General features: G+C 43.6%; 1 protein-coding gene across 11 annotated transcripts; it reads left to right on the top strand.

Moving 5' to 3' along the window:
* Positions 1-5891: 5891 nt before the first annotated feature.
* OSER1 (oxidative stress responsive serine rich 1) lies at positions 5892-15724 on the top strand. Of its 11 annotated transcripts, none has more exons than XM_081557035.1 (5): positions 5892-5972; positions 9683-9799; positions 12660-12773; positions 14898-15184; positions 15359-15724. In XM_081557035.1, exons 2-5 carry the CDS (start codon positions 9723-9725, stop codon positions 15580-15582), a joined length of 702 nt encoding a protein of 233 aa, XP_081413161.1. In that variant the 5' UTR covers positions 5892-5972; positions 9683-9722; the 3' UTR covers positions 15583-15724. The 11 variants fall into 11 exon arrangements, with proteins under 11 accessions (XP_081413161.1, XP_081413162.1, XP_081413154.1 ...); XM_081557036.1 differs by having other exon boundaries at positions 5892-7919; XM_081557038.1 differs by lacking the exon at positions 5892-5972 and adding an exon at positions 6824-7175.
* Positions 15725-21575: the final 5851 nt, after the last annotated feature.

Here is a 21575-nt window from a genome sequence, read left to right as displayed (position 1 = left end):
ATGCTCATGAATTATAGGTAAATGTCAACACTTGAGAGGGCAGACTGGGTTAGAGCACAGGCAGGGCAAGGAAAGAATTCTCGGGAGTCAAGGCTGAGCCAGGAATCCTTGACACAGCAGCTCAAATGTATCAACAGAGTAAGCTGAAGACTCTTTATCGAGACACAGCTTCATTCAAATTAAAAAAAAAACAAACCCCGCCATTGTGAAGTTGGCAGCTAAGTATGAGAGCCTTGAGGCTTTGGCTCAACAGCTTCCGAGCAGGACTTTTTAAATCTGCTGCTCTTGTTCTGTGTAGGTAAGACAGGGACAGGATTCAAAAATCAGAACACAAGGTCCAGGCAAAGAAGTCTGGCTGCCCCCACCCCACCATTCTCTGACCTGCTTCTCTTGCTGTTCTGTACGTATTTTCATTCTTTATTCAGGCACAAGTAATACAAAAATTACAAATACAAATACAAAATACAACATAAATATTCTTAGTTTGCATCTTTTTTCCCTTCCTTCCTCCCTTTCTCCGTTTCTTTCTTTCCTTCCTTTCCCTTTCTTTTTACTGCCTGTATCTTGGAGGGCTCTCCTAAGTCCACAGAGAGCTTCCTGTTTCCAGCTACCTAGTACTCCTGCACGTGGCTGCACCACAATTTGTGTGTCTAGTCTGTACAGATGGACACCTGGGTTGTTTCCATACTTTTGCTCTTACAACCAATGCTGCAATAGCTAACCTTTACACAAGTCATCACATAGACGTATAGATGCCATCAGCAGGGTGGGGTTGCTAGACTTCTCCCTTTAATACTGTCATCGTGCAATCCCTCCAGCAATATCTGAGAGAGCCTGTTGCTTACTGCCCCCATGGCCTACCTCCAACCTCACCCCATGTGCTGTCAAACTTTGGGATTGCTGCCAACCAGAGGTTAAAATTGGTGCCTCTGTGCACTTTTTATAAGCATTCATCTTTCGCAAATTAAAACTGAGCATCTTTTCATGTTTGTCATTTGAATTTCTTTTTCTGGGAACTATCTGTCCACGTCCTTGGCTCCTTTTCTCTGTTTTGCTGCTGCAGAAGTTCTTAACCAGGGGTCTTTTTCAGAGGGTCCTGTGACTCAGATAAGGTTAAGAATTAAGGGATAATAAGAACAGTCACCCTAATCCAATACATATCTTGTGTTACACATACGAGGATTTTTTTTTAAGTTTTAAAAACATTTATTGAAATTTAATACATATACAGAAAAAATGTATTTATATATGTCACAGCTTGATGAATCTTCACAAACTGAACACACTCCTATAATTGACATGAGAACAAGAAACAGAATTACCAGCACACCAGGAAATAAGTAATCCTTCTCAATAAATAATCCCTCTGGTCCTCACCATTCACAGACTCTTTATCTTCTGTAGTTGCATTGCTTGATTCTATTTCTTGACCTTATACCTTCCTGATGTCATCATTCAGTTTCCATGACAAAGCTGAGTGAATTTTTAGCAAGAAGGCAAGTGATTCACAACTTTTGGTCTTCAACAGTTTTGAAAACCCACCCTACTCTGTAAAAGGGTTTTATCACAATTACGGAAGCGACGATCCTAGGGCTCCCCCTGCTGGTGACCAGTAGTTACCAAGAAAAGCCTCCCGTCTCCTCTCCAGGCTCTTGAGGATGGAGTCCGGGATTCGAGTGGCTGTAGACTTACTGTGAACCAGTGCACAGGGGTGTCAAGTACAAATTGCCACTTACCTCTACAAGGATTAAATCGTGTGCTGTTGGTGCTGCTGATTTTCAACACCCCCTGAAAGGAGTTCAGGGTGGACAGCAGAAATAAGGCACTCTACTCTGGGAAAAACTGGCAGAACAGGTCTTCAGATAGTTGGACACTTTCAGGAGCCCGCTTTATGAGCCCAATTCCTGTATCTCTTCAAATCTAGAAAAGCACTAAAATCCTTCATGGTGACGACTACTCCTCATGATTAGCAGAAACTTTCTGCAAAAAGTATGCGCTCCACTGCATGTACACCAAAATTACATATATACTGACCTTCCCCCTGCTTCTTTGAGCCATTTCTCAGAGCTGTCTGAAATGCTGTCTCCTGGGCTGTGGTCTTCATTTTGCTCAAAAATAAAACTTAACTCAAAACTCTCATGTTGTGGATTTTTTAAGTCAGCAGAGGGATACAGTGAGGTCACTTAGCAAGGCAACCCGAAGTCCCCTTTCCCTTCCCATTCCCTCAGCCAACATCTGAGGAAGGCAGCTATCAACTAACAGACCGTTAACAGCTTTGGGGGCTATGAATAGAATGACAGGCAAGTGCAGTTAATCTTTGCTTCCCCACCCCTTGCCTATCCCTCCCCAAACAAGGGACTGTTGTGAAGGGCCCTGCTGGCTGATATTAATGGTCAAAGGACCCAGTGGGCAACTGTAATTATTTACTGAGCAAGATGATGATTGAGCAACTATTTACTGAGATGACTGATGGATTGGCAGGTTCTCATTCAGTAGATTCTGTAGCATACTCTGTGCTAGGTACCCCGGTCACGTGATGCAACCCCACCGGTGATGGGGGAATGTTAAGGGCCCGGAGAGCACCGGCTATAGGGACATTTAACCTATATACCCGCAGAGTGGAACAGAGGCTGGGGAGGTGGGGATGGGGGAAAGCTGGGGGAGGAAATATGCTTCCTGCTCTCTGGAAGCTTAGAATCTAGTTGGGGACACAAGAAATGTATGAATAAAAGGCTAAAAAAAACTAACTTGAGGTGGTGCCTGGAGTTGAGAAATGTCACTTGGGACTCCAGGCACCTCGTTTTGGAGCCCTGGAGATGGAGAGGGGCCCTGGGCTCACAAAGCTGACAGGGGGTAGACAGAGGAGCTGGAGGCCCCTCAGTTGCTGTGGGGGGCAAAAAAAAAAAAAAATTAAAAGATGTCCAGAAAGCCAACAGCCCACTGACTGGGATCTCAGGGAGGAAAGAGCAGGGAGGGTCACCACCACCCAGGATATGTCCTTAGGGCTGCGGGTCCAAGAACTCTGCAGTGTCAGGGGCCCCAGAGCTGAACAAACTCGAGGACATGGACTCAATGAATATCGGCTGGTGACCTAGACATCTGATGCCAGTTTATTCATGTACAAAGGAAAGATACTTTCCCCACAACTGGAATGCTTATTGCTTGACTCCCAGGGTTCCCACCCCCGCCTTTTTAAAAAATATTTATTTCGCTATGAATGGCAACCCACTCCAGTGTTCTTGCCTGGAGAATCCCATGGACAGGGGAGCCTGGTGGGCTAGAGTCCGTGTGGTTGCAAAGAGCTGGACACACTGAGCAACTGAGCACACATGCACGAACCCCACGAATTCAATCCCTTGTTAAGATTCATGTAACAAGAAGGAAATACACTGTTGAAGGAATTTTACAGCCACCTTAGCTTTCTGATGGACTTCCCTAGTGGCTCAGTGAAGAATCTGCCTGCAAAGCAGGAGACACGGGTTCAATCCTTGGGTTGAGAAGATGCCCTGGAGAAGGAAATGGCAACCCACTCCAGTACTCTTGCCTGGAGAATCCCATGGACAGAGGAGCCTGGTGCGCTATACAGTCCACAGGGTTGCAGAGTTGGACATGACTAAGCGAATAACTTTCATTTCATAGATTCTGATTAGATGGCATTACTATGTGCATTAGTACCAAGTCAATTTCCTGAACATAAAGTCTCCACATAAGTTCAGCCTAGTTCTATGGCTAGAAAAATCCTGTGTTGCTGATACAGGCGACAGACTGGGATTCTGGTTCCCTCAGGTCACGTGTTTTGTGGCTTCTCCCTCATTCTAAGTCAGGAGGTACCACACAGTGAGTCAGGCCTATATCTAATGACTTGAAATTTCAGGCCACATCACTGAGGTACGAGTTAACAGACTTTATTTCCTGGAGGCTCTCACCTTCCAAATACTCCCCGAGAAGTGAGCTACATCCTCAGAAAGCATCCAACTTTATGATGGAGACATGCTTACCTAAAATGAAGCATTTAAAACCATTTTTGTTTTAGTATCTTAATGCCATATGGGTATAAATAAGGTAAAATGAATTCATCAAAACTGTATGGATCACCTACTAACCTCCAGGATCTGTCTTAGGCTTTGGGAATTCAACTCATCTAGATACAGTCCTTGCCCTCAAGAATGTGTGGTTTTATATGAAGCAGTATTTTCAAATGACAGCTTAAGAACACATCTTTGGTCATGATGAAATTCACTTGGGAAATTCACTGAGGGAAAAAAATGCATCATATTTTCCTGTTTCTTTCTTTCCTTTTTTTTTTTTTTTTAATAATTTTGGCCACATGAGGCAACTAGAGGGATTACAGTTCCCTGACCAAGGACTAAACCCTGGCCATAGCAGTCAAAGTGTCAAATTCTAACCACTAGACCACCAGGGATACTTTCCTGTTTCTTAATCTTTTCTAAGAGATGTTGAAAGATGGGCAGCAGTGGATGGCAAGGCTTTTGAGACTGTTTCAATCCTTATTTTGTCACTTTCTAGCACTGTATGACACAGGAAAACGGGCGACAGAACAAGTTATCTGAGTCCCAGTTATCTTCATCTGTAAAGTGTGCAAAAACCACAGGAATATTAAATGTGCAAACATGTGCATGGCTGTTGCATAGGGGAGGACAGCCATTATTAGCATTTTTAGGCTTAATTTTGGAAGTTCGAAATTAACAGGTTTTTTTCGTCCGTTGTCAGTTACTGAGCCTCTCCTGCTAACAAGATTTAGAATGTTTTACCCAGCGCCCATGGCATGCTTTAATAACCTTATCCAGTGACTTGTACATGGGTCAGGCTTTCCAAGATCTAGCTATAAATAGGTTAAATACACATTTTCAGCAGCCTATCCATAGAACGCTGATAGGTGCTCTGAGAGGTGCAGACGGCAGCTTGGGTGCGGTGAGTGAGGAGGGGTACAGCGAACTCCGCAGAACCACTCCTCCTATTGGAGGGAGTGGCAGCTGAAGGGAAGCCCACCCCTTCTCAGTCTGTCATGAGTCATACAGAGAGACAAGATACCTAAAAATCACCTACTTAGGTGACCTGCCCAAACCTTTCTGCAAAATTTAGTATGCATGTGCGTCTCTCTGTCGAGATGCTCTACAGTTCTCCCCAGATTCTCAAAGGAGTCCACAAAACACGAGATTCGCTGAAATAGTCCGAATGGAGAAACTGAGGCCCAGAGATGAAAAAGCGAGTTGCCTCAAGTCACCTAAACAACAGGGATATACTAAAGCAAAGGCACTGCAGTTCCGATTCCGGTGTCACGTTCACGGTTCTGACCGTATCGGATACCTCCTTGCTTTCTCTGCAGCCCTGGAAGACCCTTGGGAGGCGAGGGCTCTCGTCGGAGCTCTGGAGGTGTCGCAGGAAGTCCAGATTCGGGCGTCGAGGGGGCTCTCGCCAATCACTCAGACGGGGTCCATTGCCGTGAAGATCCCCCCATCATGGCCTCACCCCGAGGAAGACCGCAGCCTTGTTGACTCCAGGTACGGCACCAAGCCCCAGGAGACCCGAAGTGGAGGCGGCTGGCTGGTGAACCACGCCCACTCACTCACCTGACCAAGGGGAGGAAGCGGGCAAGCCCCAAAATCCCAGCCCCAGCGAACCCTTCGCGGAGGGAGGAGCCAGTGAAGAGAATAACAGGAAATGACGTCAGGCGCACGTGTTTCGCGAGGGGCTGGCGCCAGGCTTTTGAGACGCGCGGCCACGGCCTCGCGCCTGCGCAGCCGCTGCCTCCCGCGTCGCCGAGTCACCGAGATGGGAGGAGAATGAGAAGGGGGCAGCGCGCGTGCCTGGGTGACGCAGGCGCAGTGCGACTTCGGAGGCGCTGGGCGTCCCTCCGCGGATTTGGATCCGGGTCAGGCAGGCGCCGCGATCGGGGAGAGACGTTCTAAACTGACCGGACTGGCTTACCGGAGCGCCCCTGCTGCGAGAAGGTGAGTACCCTGACGTGACGCGGACGCGCCGCGTCACCGCGTCTGGGCCTCCCGGTCCGAGCTGGCCACGGGCGGCTTCCTCTGGGCCCTCCCGCCTCACGTCGAGTCGCGTCGCCCGCCGGCGCTGGCCGCCTGGGCCGGGCCGGGTCGGGCCGGGCCTGCGCCTCTCCGCGCCCCCTCGGCCACTGCGGCCTGGCCCTGCCAGAGGCTCTTCTTTCTCGCCCCTTCCCGCCTCCGCGGCCCCCGCCCCGTGCCTCCGCCCTCTGCCGCCGGTCCACAGCTTCCCCTTTTCTCCCTCCTCGGCCGCCCTTTGCCCCTTCCCGCTCGTTCCCGAGCCCCAGTCTCGTTGGCTGCCTCTTCGGCTCTGTTCCCGCCTCCTTCTGGATCCCTCACCCCTTTGGCCCGACGCAGGCCTCTCATCCTGGCCGGAGGAGTAGCCTCAAGGGGCAACTTTGCAGCGGGAGAGCCCGGGCGGGTTAGGGCGCCGGACAGCTCCCCACTTTCCGAACCCCCCCAGGCCCTGACCTTTCCCCACCCCATCTTATTTAACCACGACCGACCCAGTTTCCGGGTGAAAAGAATTAACGTTGTGCTCTAGCACCGAGTGTGTAGAAGTTGAGTGGGTAGAGAGAAACGTGAACGTGTTTTGTCTCCCGGGCCAATTGTTGCAACTTCGTCTTGTTTGCGTCTTCCAGAGTTGCTGGACAGGATTTTCTTTTCCCGGACTCCACGCTTCCTGCGGGGCTGGGAGATTTTCTAAAAGCTTTATTTAACATTATGATGACACGCTTACGCGCGGATCCTTTATTGATCGTTCTCAGGTCTTTTCAGGGTCCGGGAAATTTGGACCTAGGTTAAGTGGGCTTGGTTAAAACTGCAAGATATAAATAATATTGTGAGACTTACTCTTCGTTTCAAGTCAGAGAAAAATCAGGAATTTGCCCTTTTGATGGAGGAACTTAGAAGAATTTTGTGTTTTTGTTTTTTGAAAGGTTAAGGGAAACTCCGAATCCCCGTGTGATTTGACTTAAAGTAACTGTAAAAGTTTGACCTGTGCGGGGATTGTTCAATTTCAAGAAGATAGTGCAATAAAAACCGGCAAGAATGCCTCCCACAAACTTAATGAACATAAATCAAGTGTAAGATCCCCGGAGTTGGTTGTGCAGCTCTTGATTTGAGTGAATGAGAAGAGGGAGGAGCATGGTAAAGCCTTTTAAAATTACAAACACGCTACTATTTAGCTCTTAAGGTCATACCTGAGATTCACCTTTGCTCTGGGTTGATTTAACTGAGGGAAAAGATGAGTAATCAGAATGCTCGAAGTCTGAAAATAGCTTAGATGGAACTTCATTCCTAGAGTTTTAGTCGGTAGCCAGTCTTATTCTGGCCTGTTTTGGTTTATAAATGGTGGATCTTTTAGTGTGTCAATAAGAATGTTAGTGGAGTTTGTATTAACATCTGGAGGTCACCTACAGTATATTAAGTTAGCCCTGTGTAATTAAAAGTTCTATATCTGAGTGCAAAACATCTTAGCACAGTGTTAGGGCAGGAATGGGGTTCATAGTCCTGGTGTGAGGTTCACTCTCACATGCCTAAGCATCCAGACTAGTGCTAAAAGCACATCGTAGGGATTCTGTCAATATTTGTGTAAGGAATGGATTTCTGCCGGTAGATGCATATGTAGATGTGATGTGTGCTGATTTCTAGAGAGGCCTGAAGAGGGATTGTGTGGGGTCCACAGGAGTTAGGAGACTGGCTCAGATGATGTCCGTCTGTGAGGGCCAGTGTTTGACTGGTGATAAAGTAATTGAGGAAAACTAATAAAAACTTTGTTTTAGTTCTGCCAGCAGGAGGAATTTGTTTACAGCCTACAGATAGCACCGTTTTAGATGTTGTCGAGCTTCAAAAATAAGAGAATATTTGATCTTTGGTCACCCCTCTCCCCAGGTGTGTGTATGTGTGTGTGTGTGTGTGTGTGTGTGTGTGTGTGTATATATATATATATATATAGGACGTTATTGTGTATCTGGGAGAGGATCCTCCTCTAAATCTAGAACTGAATTAGGAGCCAGTGAAATACGGAATCGATGCCGTTTCTTCACGGTGACGTACTGGTTAAATAAACCAGCAAAACGTATGTGGGGAGTGTATTTCAATATTTTGTTTTAAGAAGGTGAGGTGAAAACTGGATGAATTCTTTTGAGACTCTTTTCAATGTTCTCAGAGAAGTCTGCCTAAAATACCTTCTACACATAAATAAACAAAACAAATAGTCTTGATTCCTTGCTTCCTAATTCTGCCTCTGGTACTGCATGGTTACATTATCAAATGTATTATGACACTGTGACCTTTAGAATATTAGAGGTCTCACAATAACATCAAACCCACCCCTGAGAAATGAGCAGATACAGAATCAAAGAGGCTCCAAGGATCCAGGCACTGCTCACGGGGAGAGTGCCCAAGGGGGGGTGGGGGTGGGGGATGGGGTAGCAGGTTAGAAATAGAGAAGGTGAAGTGAATGCTTAAATTCCTCATTTTATTATTTTTTTGTTTTACTTTTTTCTTTCTGATTTCCAGTAATATGTTTATAGAAACTGATGTGTTTTTCATTCCGAATTTGGTATTAGGAAATTTTTTACCCTAAAAGTAAAAAAAAAATGGAGAGATTAGAGTCAGTGAATTGATTAACTTCTCTGTTGTATCTCTTGTTTTGGTTGGTCTACCCCCCTCCGCCCACCTTTTTGGTTTAAATAAAAAAATCAGGGTGGGAGAAATGGAGAACTTTGGTTAATCAAGCTAGTTGTGATTAGGTGGAGATCATTTAAAGGTGTACCTGTAGAACAATTTCAGTTTTTTCCTTTACTTCCTATCTCTTTAGCTACCTTTAAGATTTTGAGTTACAAGTATAGATCATCTTTTTTTGTGAGAAAGTATTAGAAGCTAAAGAAAGCAAAGGTATCAATCTTATAGTGTGTGGAGTAGTCAGTATCATTGAAACATGTTTGTAATCCTGCCTTGACAGTGGTAACAACTTGATACCTATCTGTATGATTATTAATATGAGTGTAAATACTGATGTCTGCGTCAGGATTGCCTTAGAGAAATGCTGTCACGTGTCATGTAGTTATTCTTACCTGAAATGTTTAGAGTTAGATGAGACAAATACTCGATAGCAGGTTTTTTTGTTTTTTAAAAATTTTTGTTGAAGTATATAGCGTTGATTTACAATGTTGTATTAGTTTCAGGTACACAGCAAAGTGAATGTTTGCATATACATATATACACTTTTTAAGAGTAGCGTTTTAAAGATCAGAGTCTTGTTGGCTAAGCTTTTCCCTTTTATTTCCAATGCAAAGATCATCTTTTCTGTAGGTTTCTAGACTTCTACAACTGGAGAGATTTCCCTTTCTGTTAAAAAGTATACTGAAACACAGATTTTAGGTAATGTGATCTAATTTCCAAAACTGTGAAACAGGATGTTGGCATCAAGTATTTGGACAGTTTAAATACCGTCATAATGAACACGTTTTCTGTATCATTTCATTTGTTTCCTCTTAAGAAATAAAACCTGCAGTTTCCTAATCATTGAAACTTCCTTTTAGAAATAAAAATTTGCACTTTCTCCCACTAAGAAGCAATAGCAGTATCAGAAACACAGATTTTAACCTGTTCTCACTTTGCTCATTTAATTTTTATTTTATTTTTTTTAGTATTAACGGGAACATCCATAGTAGTGTAAAAACTTTCACAATGAAATCAGAAGCCAAGGATGGAGAGGAGGAGAGTCTACAAACTGCTTTCAAGAAACTAAGAGTGGATGCATCAGGGTAATTAAATGTGAAGTATATTATTGGGGAATTGTTTACTAGATTTAAATAGACATTTCCTCAGGGGGTCTGTTTCTCTTCTAAAGTTTCTTTTAATTTGTCGGAAGTATAAATGTTAATAGTGTGATATTTTACCAAATTCTGTATAACATTGTTATAAAAGAAACTCTTTTGTTAAATTTTGAGAAGTAGCTGCTCATTTGTATTCCAACGTTAGGAATTATCCTTAACTTTGGTAGAGTACCGCTTTCCTGCCCCCTGCCTCTTTTTAATCACACATTAGCAGTCAGTGTCCCATCAGAGAGTTCCTCCTACACCTCTAGGGAATCACAGTATTTTTCACTGAAAGTGAGCTGGTTCAATAGGCATCTCTGCAGACATTGTCGATTTCATGGGCTCTGATCGCTGAGCCTATCACTATGGAAACCTATTCATTAGGGTTCTGTCACTGAGATCAATAGTCTTGGACCCTTTGGCCAAACTAATTAGAGCACCTGCAGACCAGCTGCTGTCTGAATGTTAATATTTCACTGTTTGCAAAATGTTCTATGCAGGACTCTTTTCATCCCCATTCTTTGCCCCAGGCCAGAAGATATAAATTTTAATGGATATAACAATATTTCATCTCATGAACGGAAACCGAACACTCAGCAAGGGGCAATAATGACTGTTAAAATTTGTTACTCATTTACTGTGCCTTCAATACTGACTGAAGTACTCTGTACATATCATCTAATCTTCACCACCAACTTACAAGATAGACAGTACAGAGTATATTGTATAGTTTACAGAGGAGCTGTTGATGAATTGTCTTGTAAAAGGTCACATGGGTAAGACGTGGTAGAGCCAGAATTTGAACCCAGATAATTTTTCTCCAGAACCTCTGCTCTTAACCATTCCTTTTTATGGTACTCTGAAGACAACGTGAAGAAACACATTTAGTACCTCGTGCATAGTAAACTTAAACAGATGTTAGTTGTTACAGCTGTCTGCCTATTGCTAATACTGTTTTTGGCTTACCAAATGAGAAAATTTATACTCATAGATTTGCACAGTAGCTGTTACAGGTGCTGACATTCGTTTCCATGATACTGCAAATAAGTATCTTCTCCTGGTGATTTTGCCAGTATGGTCATCTTGCCATTAGAATTGATTAGTATTTGCTATTTTGGGGAAGCAGAAACAAAGCAGAAACACATAGTTCCAGACTCTAGTCATAGTGTAATTTTCTGTGATTTCTGGTATAGACAGGCAATTTTTTTATCAGGAAAATACTTATAAATGCACAGGTGTATGTAAATCCCTTAGTGTATAAATTTACTTAACTCTTGATACACAGACTTCTTTCCTGGTGTTTTCGTTGGAACATAAAATTAAGCTGTTTCAGTGGCCCTAAAAATTACTTGGAACATAAAATCTTTCAAAATACTCTGTACAGTGTATGGTCCCATATTATGTATTTGTAGCTTGCAGTCTACTGTGTGTAAAATTATAAAGAGAAGGAGCAGTGGAGAACATTGGAGAAAACCAAGTAAGAGGACAAGGGGTGAGTCATTACTGTGACTGAGCAGAATGAGGCGTGTATAGTGTATCACACAGTTCTAGCTGGTTGTTTCGAATTGTTGCTGATTTACAAATGGAACATGTGAGGTACTGACTCATAAACTAACCAAGCCTTGCCAAGGAATTTAGCACAATCCTGTTGAACGGGTTTTGGTTCCTAATGGTATTTGTCTTATCGGGATAGACTCTATATATTTAATTGCAAAACAATACAGTCCTTTTTTTCAGACTATATATATAGAGAGCATAATACATGCTTATTATGTATAAATCGTAAAATGGATAAAAAAGTAAAAATCACAACTTACCATTACAAATCATCTGTAATACCACTTTTTTTACACAGTTTAAATCATAATATATGTACAGGTATTCATCCATGCTGTTTTCCCTTAATATTATAAGCATTCTCCCGTGTCATTAAAAGTTCTTTGTACACTTAATTTTTAATAAATTCCTAATATCCCATTGTGTACCGAACGACACCAATTTTATATAGTATGGTATTTTCTGTTATTAGACATTTAGTTATTGTCAGCTTTTAAATTATATTTCTGTGAGTGAGCATCTTTTTACTTAGTAGACTGTCTCTTTCTATAGGATATTTGTCAGTACTACAGCATGTATAGCAGGAGCCCTGTGTATGTGTGTGTGTGTGTGTGTATATTGAAAAGATCCAGAAGAATTTGATGTTAAACGTTAATGTTGATCTCTGGATTGTGAAATTAGAGTTGATTCTTTTCTCTTTTAAATTTTTTCATCTTCTTTACTGAGAACCCATGTTACTTGTGTAGTTTTAAACTGCAGAGATTTAACTGAGTAATATTTCAGGTTTACTGGTTGTAAAAATCAGAATATTTTTGTATAAGTTGTATACTATTTGAAAAAGAATTCATTTAGATTGAGTCTCCCAAAGTTAGATTGAGTCTCCTGAAGTTTATTCTCCTGAACTTAGTTTCCACAGCTCTGGTTTGCCCACATAAAATAAGTGGTCAGGATCATTAGCATTCTCCCTGGACATAAGGCCTGATCTGCCCTAGATAAACAGTCTATTTATATCCCACTGCTGGTTATACTTAAGAATCATTCTTTGGCTTACGATTTTGCAACTGTGAGCTCTTAGGGATCCTCCAAATTTGGTTTTGGAGGACAGTTTACAGTAAAAGCTGAGCACTTCTTGAGAAAAGCAAACTGAAAAGGCAATAAAGGTGTTCACACAAGTTGCATTTGGGTTGGTGAGAGCAGTGTGTTCTCCTTGTGTGGTTTTCTAAGCAGTGACCTCTGTTCTTGTCTGCAGGTCCATAGCGTCTCTGTCTGTCGGAGACTGCGCGAGTGTCAGAGCGTCAGTCAGAGCAGCAGTGGAGGACGCCAAACCTAAGACCGCATGCGCATCTAAAGACAGTTGGCACGGGTAAGAACTTCTCACTGCAGGTGGTTTTTATCCCAGCACCTTAACATATTACTGGATTTTCTTTCCTGAGAATTCAAAAGAGAATTGTCTTATGATACAGAACCCGAGATGCACCAATTAAAGAAGAGCCTTTCTTCTCATTGTGAATTTGCTGAGACTTGCTGTATGGCCTGGTTGGTAGTCAGTTTTTATAAATGTTCTATGTGTGTTTGAGAAAAATGGCTCTCCTCTAATCTTTCTTAGGTTTTATATAGATCCATTAAAGTAAGCTTTTAAATGTTTTATTTACAGGATCTTTTTTCAAATAATTTTTGTTGTTGTTAGCTTGGCCTATTAATAGAGGGGTTTGTTGAACTCTTCCCCCACTGGAGTACATTTGTTTATTTTCCCTGTAAGTTCTATATTTTTGCTTTATCGTTTTGAAGCTGTTTTGTTTATAGCCTAGGTTCATGCCAGTTTACAATGTTTTCTTCCTGATGAATTGTGACTTTTACTGTATTTAGTGACCTTCTTAATCCCCCATAATGGCTTTTGTCATAAAGTCTGTTTTGTCTGGAATTAATAATACTAATACAGTTGTCTTTTAGTATTTGCCCAGTGTATCTTTTTCTATTTTATTTTCAACCATTTTGTGTTTCAGAATTTTAGGTGTGTCTGATATAAGTATGTATGGCTTATTTCATTTTACTCAGTCTGATCTTTTTTTTTTAACTTACATTTATTTTGATTATTGATATATTTGGATTTGTTTCTGCTCTTCTATGCTGTTTGTCCTGCTTTTTCTTTTTTATTTCTTTTATTCCCACCTTCCCTCCCCTCCCCATTTTAAAAATTGTTTGAAATATGTTTGTTTTTCTCCATACCAGTTTTCCTTTCATTGGTTTGGAAATTACATACTTTGTTTCTTTTAGCCCTCCTCCTCAGAGCTGTTTTGCTCCAGTCTCCTTCTGCGATATGATGGCCCGGTACTTTAGTTCTGTCACTTATTTTTTGTCTCTCTCACCAGTTCAGTTTTATTTACCCTACTTCATTTTATTTAAATTAGAGAGTGTTTGTTTAGATTCATCTCATGTACACTTTCTTTACTTTCACCATTGTGGCATCAGACCTTCCATATAGATAGGATCACTTTCTTCCTAAAGAAGTCTGTTATTTAGTTATAAAAGTGTGTGTGGGGGGCTATCTGTTAGTTGTGCATATAGAATGTTTCTCTGAAAATGTCTTTATTGCATCCTTTTTCTTGAAAGTTATACCTGATTTAATACACCTGAAATCATGGTCCTAGTTGACAGTTATTTTCTCTTAGCACTTGAAGGTATTATCTTCTGGCTTCCATGTTGTTGTTGAAAAGCCTACTTTCAGACTAATTTTTCTTCTTTTGGCAATAATCCATCTGGTCTCTAGCTGCTTTTAAGATGTTCCTGTTGTTTTTGGTATTCTCCAGTTAGTTGGCCTGCTTTAGTGTGTGCTGCTTGTGTTTGTAGACTCGCTTGCATCAATTCAGAAAATTGCTCGGCCATTATCTCTTTCAAATTTGCTTGGTAATTTTGAGCCTTTTTCTCTTTGCACAATTCTTATTAAAGACTTTTTATAAAAATTACATAATGTGCCTGATAATTCCCAATATCTGAAAATTGAGAGTGTCTAAATCTGTTTTTCAGCTGTTTCCAGTGATAGAAGTGAATTCTAAATCTGTCATTCTGTTGAACGAGTGACTATTTGTAGCATTAGCCCCCTTCACGGTGGTACTGAAACTGCCTTGTTCAGAGCATGGAGCCCAGCATTGAGGTTTTTCTAAGTTGTTTGTGCAGGATGCTTCCCCAAACCACTGGTCAGAGGTTCCTAAGCCAAGGGTTGGGACAGGGCAGACAGGTCTTCTGCACCAAATGCTTGGTCTGAGAAACGTGACTTAAACTATCCTTCACCTCTCCTGTAGTAAGGGGGTGTTGGAGTTTTTGAGATGCACAGACTCAGGCAGCGTGACAATGGAGGTGGGCACACGTCTTTGGGGAGAACTTATTTTCACTCATTCACCAAAGAGGTGGCAATTTCCCAACCATCCTAAAAGATCTCTTTAGAAGAACTCTGTATCCCAACATCCTCTTGTGTGTTTTTTTCTCTTAGGTCTACAAGGAAGTCTTCACGAGGAGCAGTGAGAACCCAGCGTCGACGCCGTTCCAAGTCTCCTGTCCTTCATCCTCCAAAGTTTATACATTGCAGTACAATAGCTTCTTCCAGCAGCCAGCTCAAGCACAAAAGCCAGACTGACTCCCCTGATGGCAGCAGTGGGCTGGGAATTTCAACCCCTAAAGAGTTCAATGCAGGAGAATGCTCAACTTCTCTCGATACTAATCACACAGGGGCGGTTGCCGAGCCTTTGAGAACTTCAGTTCCAAGGCTCCCATCAGAGAGTAAGGAGGAAGATTCCTCTGATGCTCCCCAAGTCTCCCAAGCAAGTCTCCAGGCCAATGATCTCTCTGACTTTCAATCGGTTTCCAAGCTAAACCTGGGCAAGCCGTGTGCATGCATAGGCAAGGAGTGCCAGTGTAAGAGCTGGCATGACATGGAGGTGTATTCCTTTTCAGGCCTGCAGAATGTCCCTCCCTTGGCCCCAGAACGAAGATCCGCACTTGAGGACTACTCTCAGTCGCTTCACACGAGAACTCTGTCTGGCTCTCCCCGTTCCTGTTCTGAGCAGGCTCGCGTCTACGTGGATGACGTGACCATTGAGGACCTGTCGGGCTACATGGAATATTACTTGTATATCCCCAAGAAAATGTCCCACATGGCAGAAATGATGTACACCTGAGAGCAAGAAGCTCCTTACTATGCTTTAACCAATGAAGGGTTGTCAGAGAGTTAGTTAACAGCAGACCTTGCAGCTACTTTGTGTGAGAAGACATCTCCTTCTGCTCACTGTGCTTGCAATAAAAACTTTTCTTGGCATCTCAGTAAGTTAATCTTCATTCTTTAAACTTAACTTTCTGAGTTCTTACCTACCCACCAAGGTGAGCAGATCATTTAGAAATGTCCCTGGGGGATGAACAAACGGTCATTGCTTGACTGGTAGCAGTGGGTTTATGGTGAAAGCCTTTGAAAAAACAGTGCATTTTTCAGATGTGTGCAAGATTTGGGTGCCAAGGAAAATGAAATGTGGTTTTGTAACTGGACTGAACATTTGTCATGCTGTAGTTGCCAGCCCAGCGGTATTAGAAGTTACATGACTGGTTTAAACCATCTCTGATTTACATAAGATATATTGTGTCTTTAGAGGTTTCCTATGTTATTGTTAAGCCAGAGATCGAAGGTTTAGATTCAATATAAATAAACTGGCTGGCCTGCCCTGTATTGTTTGAGAGAATCATTAACCATCACCAAGCAAACCCCTGCTGTTGCTCTTCGCCCTGAGACCTGTGACATCAAGTTTCCTACATGAGAAGCAGCTTGGAGTGGGCCGCTGCATTGCGGGAGGGGGTGTGATGTTCGGCACTGCCGTGTATCTGCTCCGTCTCTGGCATCCTGGTATATATGGCATATTTCAGTCACTTGCAGTATAGATCTCACCTCCATTTCAAATGTTCTGGATAGATAGTATCTCTTTGCACTGCCCTCCTACCCCAGCAGACCCCAAAGAGAGTTTTATCCATGTCATGTCCTGTAATTAAAGGCCGACCAGGCCACAGCTCCCTCCAAAGATCTGTACAAGTCTGTCCACAGTTTCCACTGGAGGAAGAACCCTCTCTTTTCTGGGTGGTTCCAAAGTGAATTTTACATACGCCATATAAGGCAAGAGTACTGGTTTGCCATTCCCTTCTCTAATTGAATATATCCAATGAATATATTCCAATATTCATTGGAAGGACTGATGCCGAAGCTGAAACTCCAATACTTTGGCCACCTGATAATGAAAAACTGACTCATTGGAAAAGACCCTGATGCTGGGGAAGAGCAGAGTGAAGGCAGCAGGAGAGAAGGGGACAACAGAGGATGAGATGGTTGGATGGCATCACCGACTCGACAGACATGAGTTTGAGCAAGCTCCAGGAGTTGGTGATGGGACAGGGAAGCCCGGCATGCTGCAGTCCACGGAGTCGGAAAGAGTTGGACATGACTGAGTGAACTAAACTGAATGTAGGCCATTAGCGCTTCTAATTATAAAGGCACCTATGCCTCCCCCCCGCCCCCCCGGCCCCGACCCACTCCCCAACTTACAACTAGTGTTTTGCTTTACCTTTTTTACTAGAAAAGTGGAGCAAGTTGAGCTGAACATGTTACTTGAATTAAAATTCAAAATAGTTCCTAAGTCTATTAAGTCTTTTAAATCTTCGGGTTTTGGTTTGCTTTTCAAAGCAGCAGTCCAGTTATTAACTCAATTCTGTATATTAACAGAACAGTCACAGGAGAAGGGTGAGTGATGCCCGTTGCTTTTATTCAGAGTTGTTAGGAGGAGAGTTAGAACTGAAAAGGACCAAGTTCCAATGGCTGAGTAACCTGTTGGAGAGATCTACACTTGGACAAAAGCTTAGGAACTCGAGCTTTGCAGGAATGAGTTGTAAGATTTACATCTCAGTCAGAATCTTTAAACGTGAATCTTGGAAGTCCAAGATCACTCAAACCCAGTTGGGCCAGGTTTAATATGTGTCCCTAATTGAAACAGTTGACCATTTGTGAGTCCAACTTACGGGACCAATGTTTGTAAGATGCATCCTGGAAAACAGATTCAAATTGTGGTTTGAGGGATTTTTACTTTTTGGGAAGTAGCATCCTGACGTGTAACTTCATTGAACACTCATTCAACAAATCTTTACTGAGTGCTGACAACACAAGTCACGCTATACTAGGTGCTGGGAATGGGACACCATCATATCCTTGGTGGAGAAAATGCTATGGAGAGAGAAGGATTAGGAGACAATAAGGGCTAGGGCAGGGGGAGGGGTTGCTGTTTTATTTGGGGTAGTCAGAGAAGCTTCTGTGAGGAGGTGACATGAGAGTGAGCCATGTGGATATTCGGGGGAAGAGCATTCCTGGGAGCATTCCTTGAAGCAGGCGAGTTCACAGAAGCATGGGTCACGGGCAGATCATGGAGACCCTCATGGGCCGTTTTAAAGGCTTTGGTTTGTGAAGAGACAGCCTTTGAGGGGGGTTGAAGGACAGGAGAGACATCAGACTTGTCTTTTATAAAGAGCACTGGCTGCTCTGTAGACTAAGAGGGGAGCTAGGAAGAGGAAGGAGGCAGTCAGGAGGCTACTGCAGTGAATCAGACAATGGTTTCAAGTGGCTCAGACACTTGGCAGTGCAGGAGAGAAGACCTGTTCTGGAATTATTTTGAAGGTCGAGCTGAAGGGATTTGCTGATGGATACAAGGTGTGATGGGTATAAGGATATGGGCTTCCCAGGGGGTGCTAGTGGTAGAGTGAGTGAGTGAAAGTTGCTCAGTCATGTCCGACTCTTTGCGACCCTCTAGTCTGTAGCCCGCCAGGCTCCTCTGTCCATGGGGGTTCTCTAGGCAAGAATACTGGAGTGGGTTGCTGTTGCCTTCTCCAGGGGATCTTCCCAACCCAGAATCAAACCCAGGTCTCCTGCATTGCAGGCAGATCCTTTACCATCTGAGCCACCAGGGACGTTCAGTGGTAAAGAAAGAACCCACCTGCCAATGCAGGAGACATAAGAGACATGGGTTTGATCCCTAAGTTGGGAAGATCCACTGGGGGAGGGCATGGCAACCTACTCCAGTATTCTTGTCTGGAGAATCCCATGGACAGAAGCACCTGGCAGACTACAGTCCATAGGGTCTCAAAGAATCAGACACAACTGAAGCTACTTAGCATGCGTGCACATAAGGTGTGAGAGAAGGATTGAAATTAGAGATGATTCCCAAGGTTTAATACACTGGGAGTTGGCTGGAGGAGCAGATTTGGGAGGAGACTTTGGGAGTTTGGTTTTGATATCATGTAGAGATGCTCAGTCAGTGGTTGGATATGCAACTGAAGATCGGGAGCGGGACAGGCTGGAGATCCAAAGTTAGGAGCCATCAGGGTGTGGGTGTTACTGAAAACTTTGCTGCCAAAGGAGATCACCTAAAGAGTAAATGTAGCTACTCGGTAAGAGGACCAAGCTCTGGGCCATTTCCAAAGTCTAGAGCTCAGGGCAATGAGGAGGAACCTGCAGAGGACTTGTGTGGGAGCAGCCAATGAGGCAGGACAGAACCAAGAGACAAGCCTTGGGAGTAGAGTGAAAAAGCATCTCCAGAAGGGAGTTGTCAGCTGCCAAATCAGAAGGAAAGATGAGGACACGTAGTTTGTGCAGGTGCTGGGCACAAAAAGATGAGCTGAAGTGCCAGGCAGGCACTTAGGAGGTATTCAGGCTTCTTTTTTTTTGGAATGAAGATAGTCTGCTTCAGGCAGCTCATAGGTGGGGGAAGGAGTCAGCATGTCGGAAGGCATGTAACCCAGCCAGATAACTTGACTGGGGAGGTGAGGCTTCTTTAACTAAGTCTTTGGTGCCTAAGAAGGAACGTGAGACCCGAGTAGATTTCTGTGTGCATTCCTTCTCTCTGTTGTGGATTTTCAGTCCCTTCCTCTCCTCCCTCCTTAGGAAGCAGTCAAGCTAGAGAAGTTGAGAAAGAGACAAGGGAAGCAAGTGACTGCTCCTTCTGACCAAAGAACAACACTGTGGAGTGAGGAAAACCTGTGCAGAAGAGAGAATGGGATAGCTACCTTTAAAAGCCATTTAAAGTTCGTTTCAAGTTTAGTATATACGTTTCAAAGGTAGAACTTGATTTTTCTAAGAAAAATCTGTTGTAATGCACGTGTGGCCACAAGGGGTCTCCCTTTTCCTGAAACACACTGGTTTAAAGGGAGAGGCAAAGAAGTGATGGCTGGTCAGGTAAGGCTGGTACCAAATTTCGCAAAAAATTGACTGAAACTTCTGGCTGTGCTGCTCCGCCTGTGGGATCTTAGTTTCCCGACCAGGCATTGATCCCGTGCCCCCTGCATTGGAAGCGCGGCATCTTAACTACTGGACCACCAGAGAAGTCCTTACTTAAACGATCAAGAAATCAAAGTGTCCCTTTACTGATAATATAATTTATCAGTTGAAAAAGGGGAAAACCACAGGGTAATGTTGAGTAAATGTATATTGGGAAGAGTAAGGAGTGCTTCAGTGTTAAGGTACTTAATATTTGGGGGGTGATTCTAAATCATTTTGGTAATAATTTTATTAAGCATGATAGTGTGAAAAGCTATAGTGTAAAAAACTTAATTTTTTAAAATTTATTTTATTTTACTCAAGTATAGTTGATTTACAACGTTGTGTTCACATTTTTAAGTTCCGCAGGTGATTCTTATGTGTACCCACCCTTGGGAGGGAACCAACTGCAGGGAGGCGTATGGATGAACAGTTGCTACACTTGGAACAGCTCGCTAGGACACAGCAGCCAGCTGCCCAGCCTTAGAACAGGATTATGCAGATTTGCCAGGCATTTAAACTACAAAGGGTATTGTACTCAGAGTCCTCTGGCTTCCAGTTGGAGATGCTCTTTCCTCTCCCCTGGAGAGCAGAGGCAGAAAGAAACGCATGGTTTTCCAGGGTTGGTCAGAAGCAGCAACAGCAGAGTTCTATGGCGGCAGCATTGAGTGGTCTCAGCAGTGAACTGGGGCGAGCAGGCTGTCAGGCAACCTGCGGGGCAGGGGGCTGGGGTGAGTCAAAACCCAGACGAGACAGTCTTTATCTACTGCTTTTTGCTGCGTGTCTGCTTGGCAGAGAGCTCTGAGGCTGGGTGTTTCTATCTGGGGCTAAAAAGTGGGCAAAAGAAGGCAGGGGACTGTGAAGAGGGAAGGAATCAAGTGGTAATAAGAACCAAGATCAGCTAGCTAAGGGTGAAGGGAGAGAGGCTTGTCTATCCATTTCTTAAACAAGGACACATCTTCGGTGGTGACTTGAAGTGGCCTAAGTCATCATGGGATTCAGAGTATGACAGATAAGTTTAAAGTCAGATAATAATAGTTGAATGTTCTGAAGTGCCTTCTGGGCTTTTTTTTGGTGATTTCTATCCTGCTCACTGCCCCCCCCGCCCCCATCTCTCACAGACACCGCACAGCTTCCTGTGCTTGGTGGCCTCTATCTTTCACAGAATTACTGTGTTACTATTAACCCTGGGTTCAGTTAGGATTTCCAATTTTTTAAAATAAAACCCTAAACATTATATTTATTTATTATTTTTGGCTGCCCTGGGTCTTTGTCGCTGCTCAAGGGCTCCTCTCTAGTTGCGGTGAGTGGGCTTCTCATTGCGGTGGCTTCTCTTGTTGCACAGCACAGGCTCTAGGCGCTGAGGCTCGGTAGTTGTGTCTCATGGGCTTAGTTGCTCTGGGGCACGTGGGATCTTCCGGAAGCAGGGATCGAACCTGTGTCTCCTGCACTGGCAGGAGGATTCTTAACCACTGGACCACCAGGGAGGTCTGAAATTTCCATCCCTTGGTCTTGGCCACCGCCTCTCATCATGGAGATTTATTTGTCCCTTTTCCTGGAGTTCTGTGGGAACCTGAGGGCTAGTCAGTCCCTTTGCTCTTGACCTTGCCCTAGGAGCTTTCTGAAATCTGGCCTCCCAGGCTCTTAGGAGAGCACAGCAAAAGAGAGCTTTGAAAGAGAATTAAAAAAAAAACAAAAAACATGATTTCTAAGATGATCTCCTGGCGATACAATCAGTCATGCTGTGTCTTGGAACTAGAGAGCAGAGGGTGGGCTCCTCGCCTTGAGAAGAGAGAAAGGGAGTGATCCAGATGATGCTTCTTGCATGGGAATCTT

This window comes from Giraffa tippelskirchi, chromosome 13, assembly GCF_054371585.1.
Source record: "Giraffa tippelskirchi isolate mGirTip1 chromosome 13, T2T-mGirTip1v1.2.pri, whole genome shotgun sequence".
Classification (NCBI taxonomy): Eukaryota; Metazoa; Chordata; class Mammalia; order Artiodactyla; family Giraffidae; genus Giraffa; species Giraffa tippelskirchi.
Note: the sequence above shows the minus strand (reverse complement) of the source record. Positions and strands in the feature narration are given on the sequence as shown.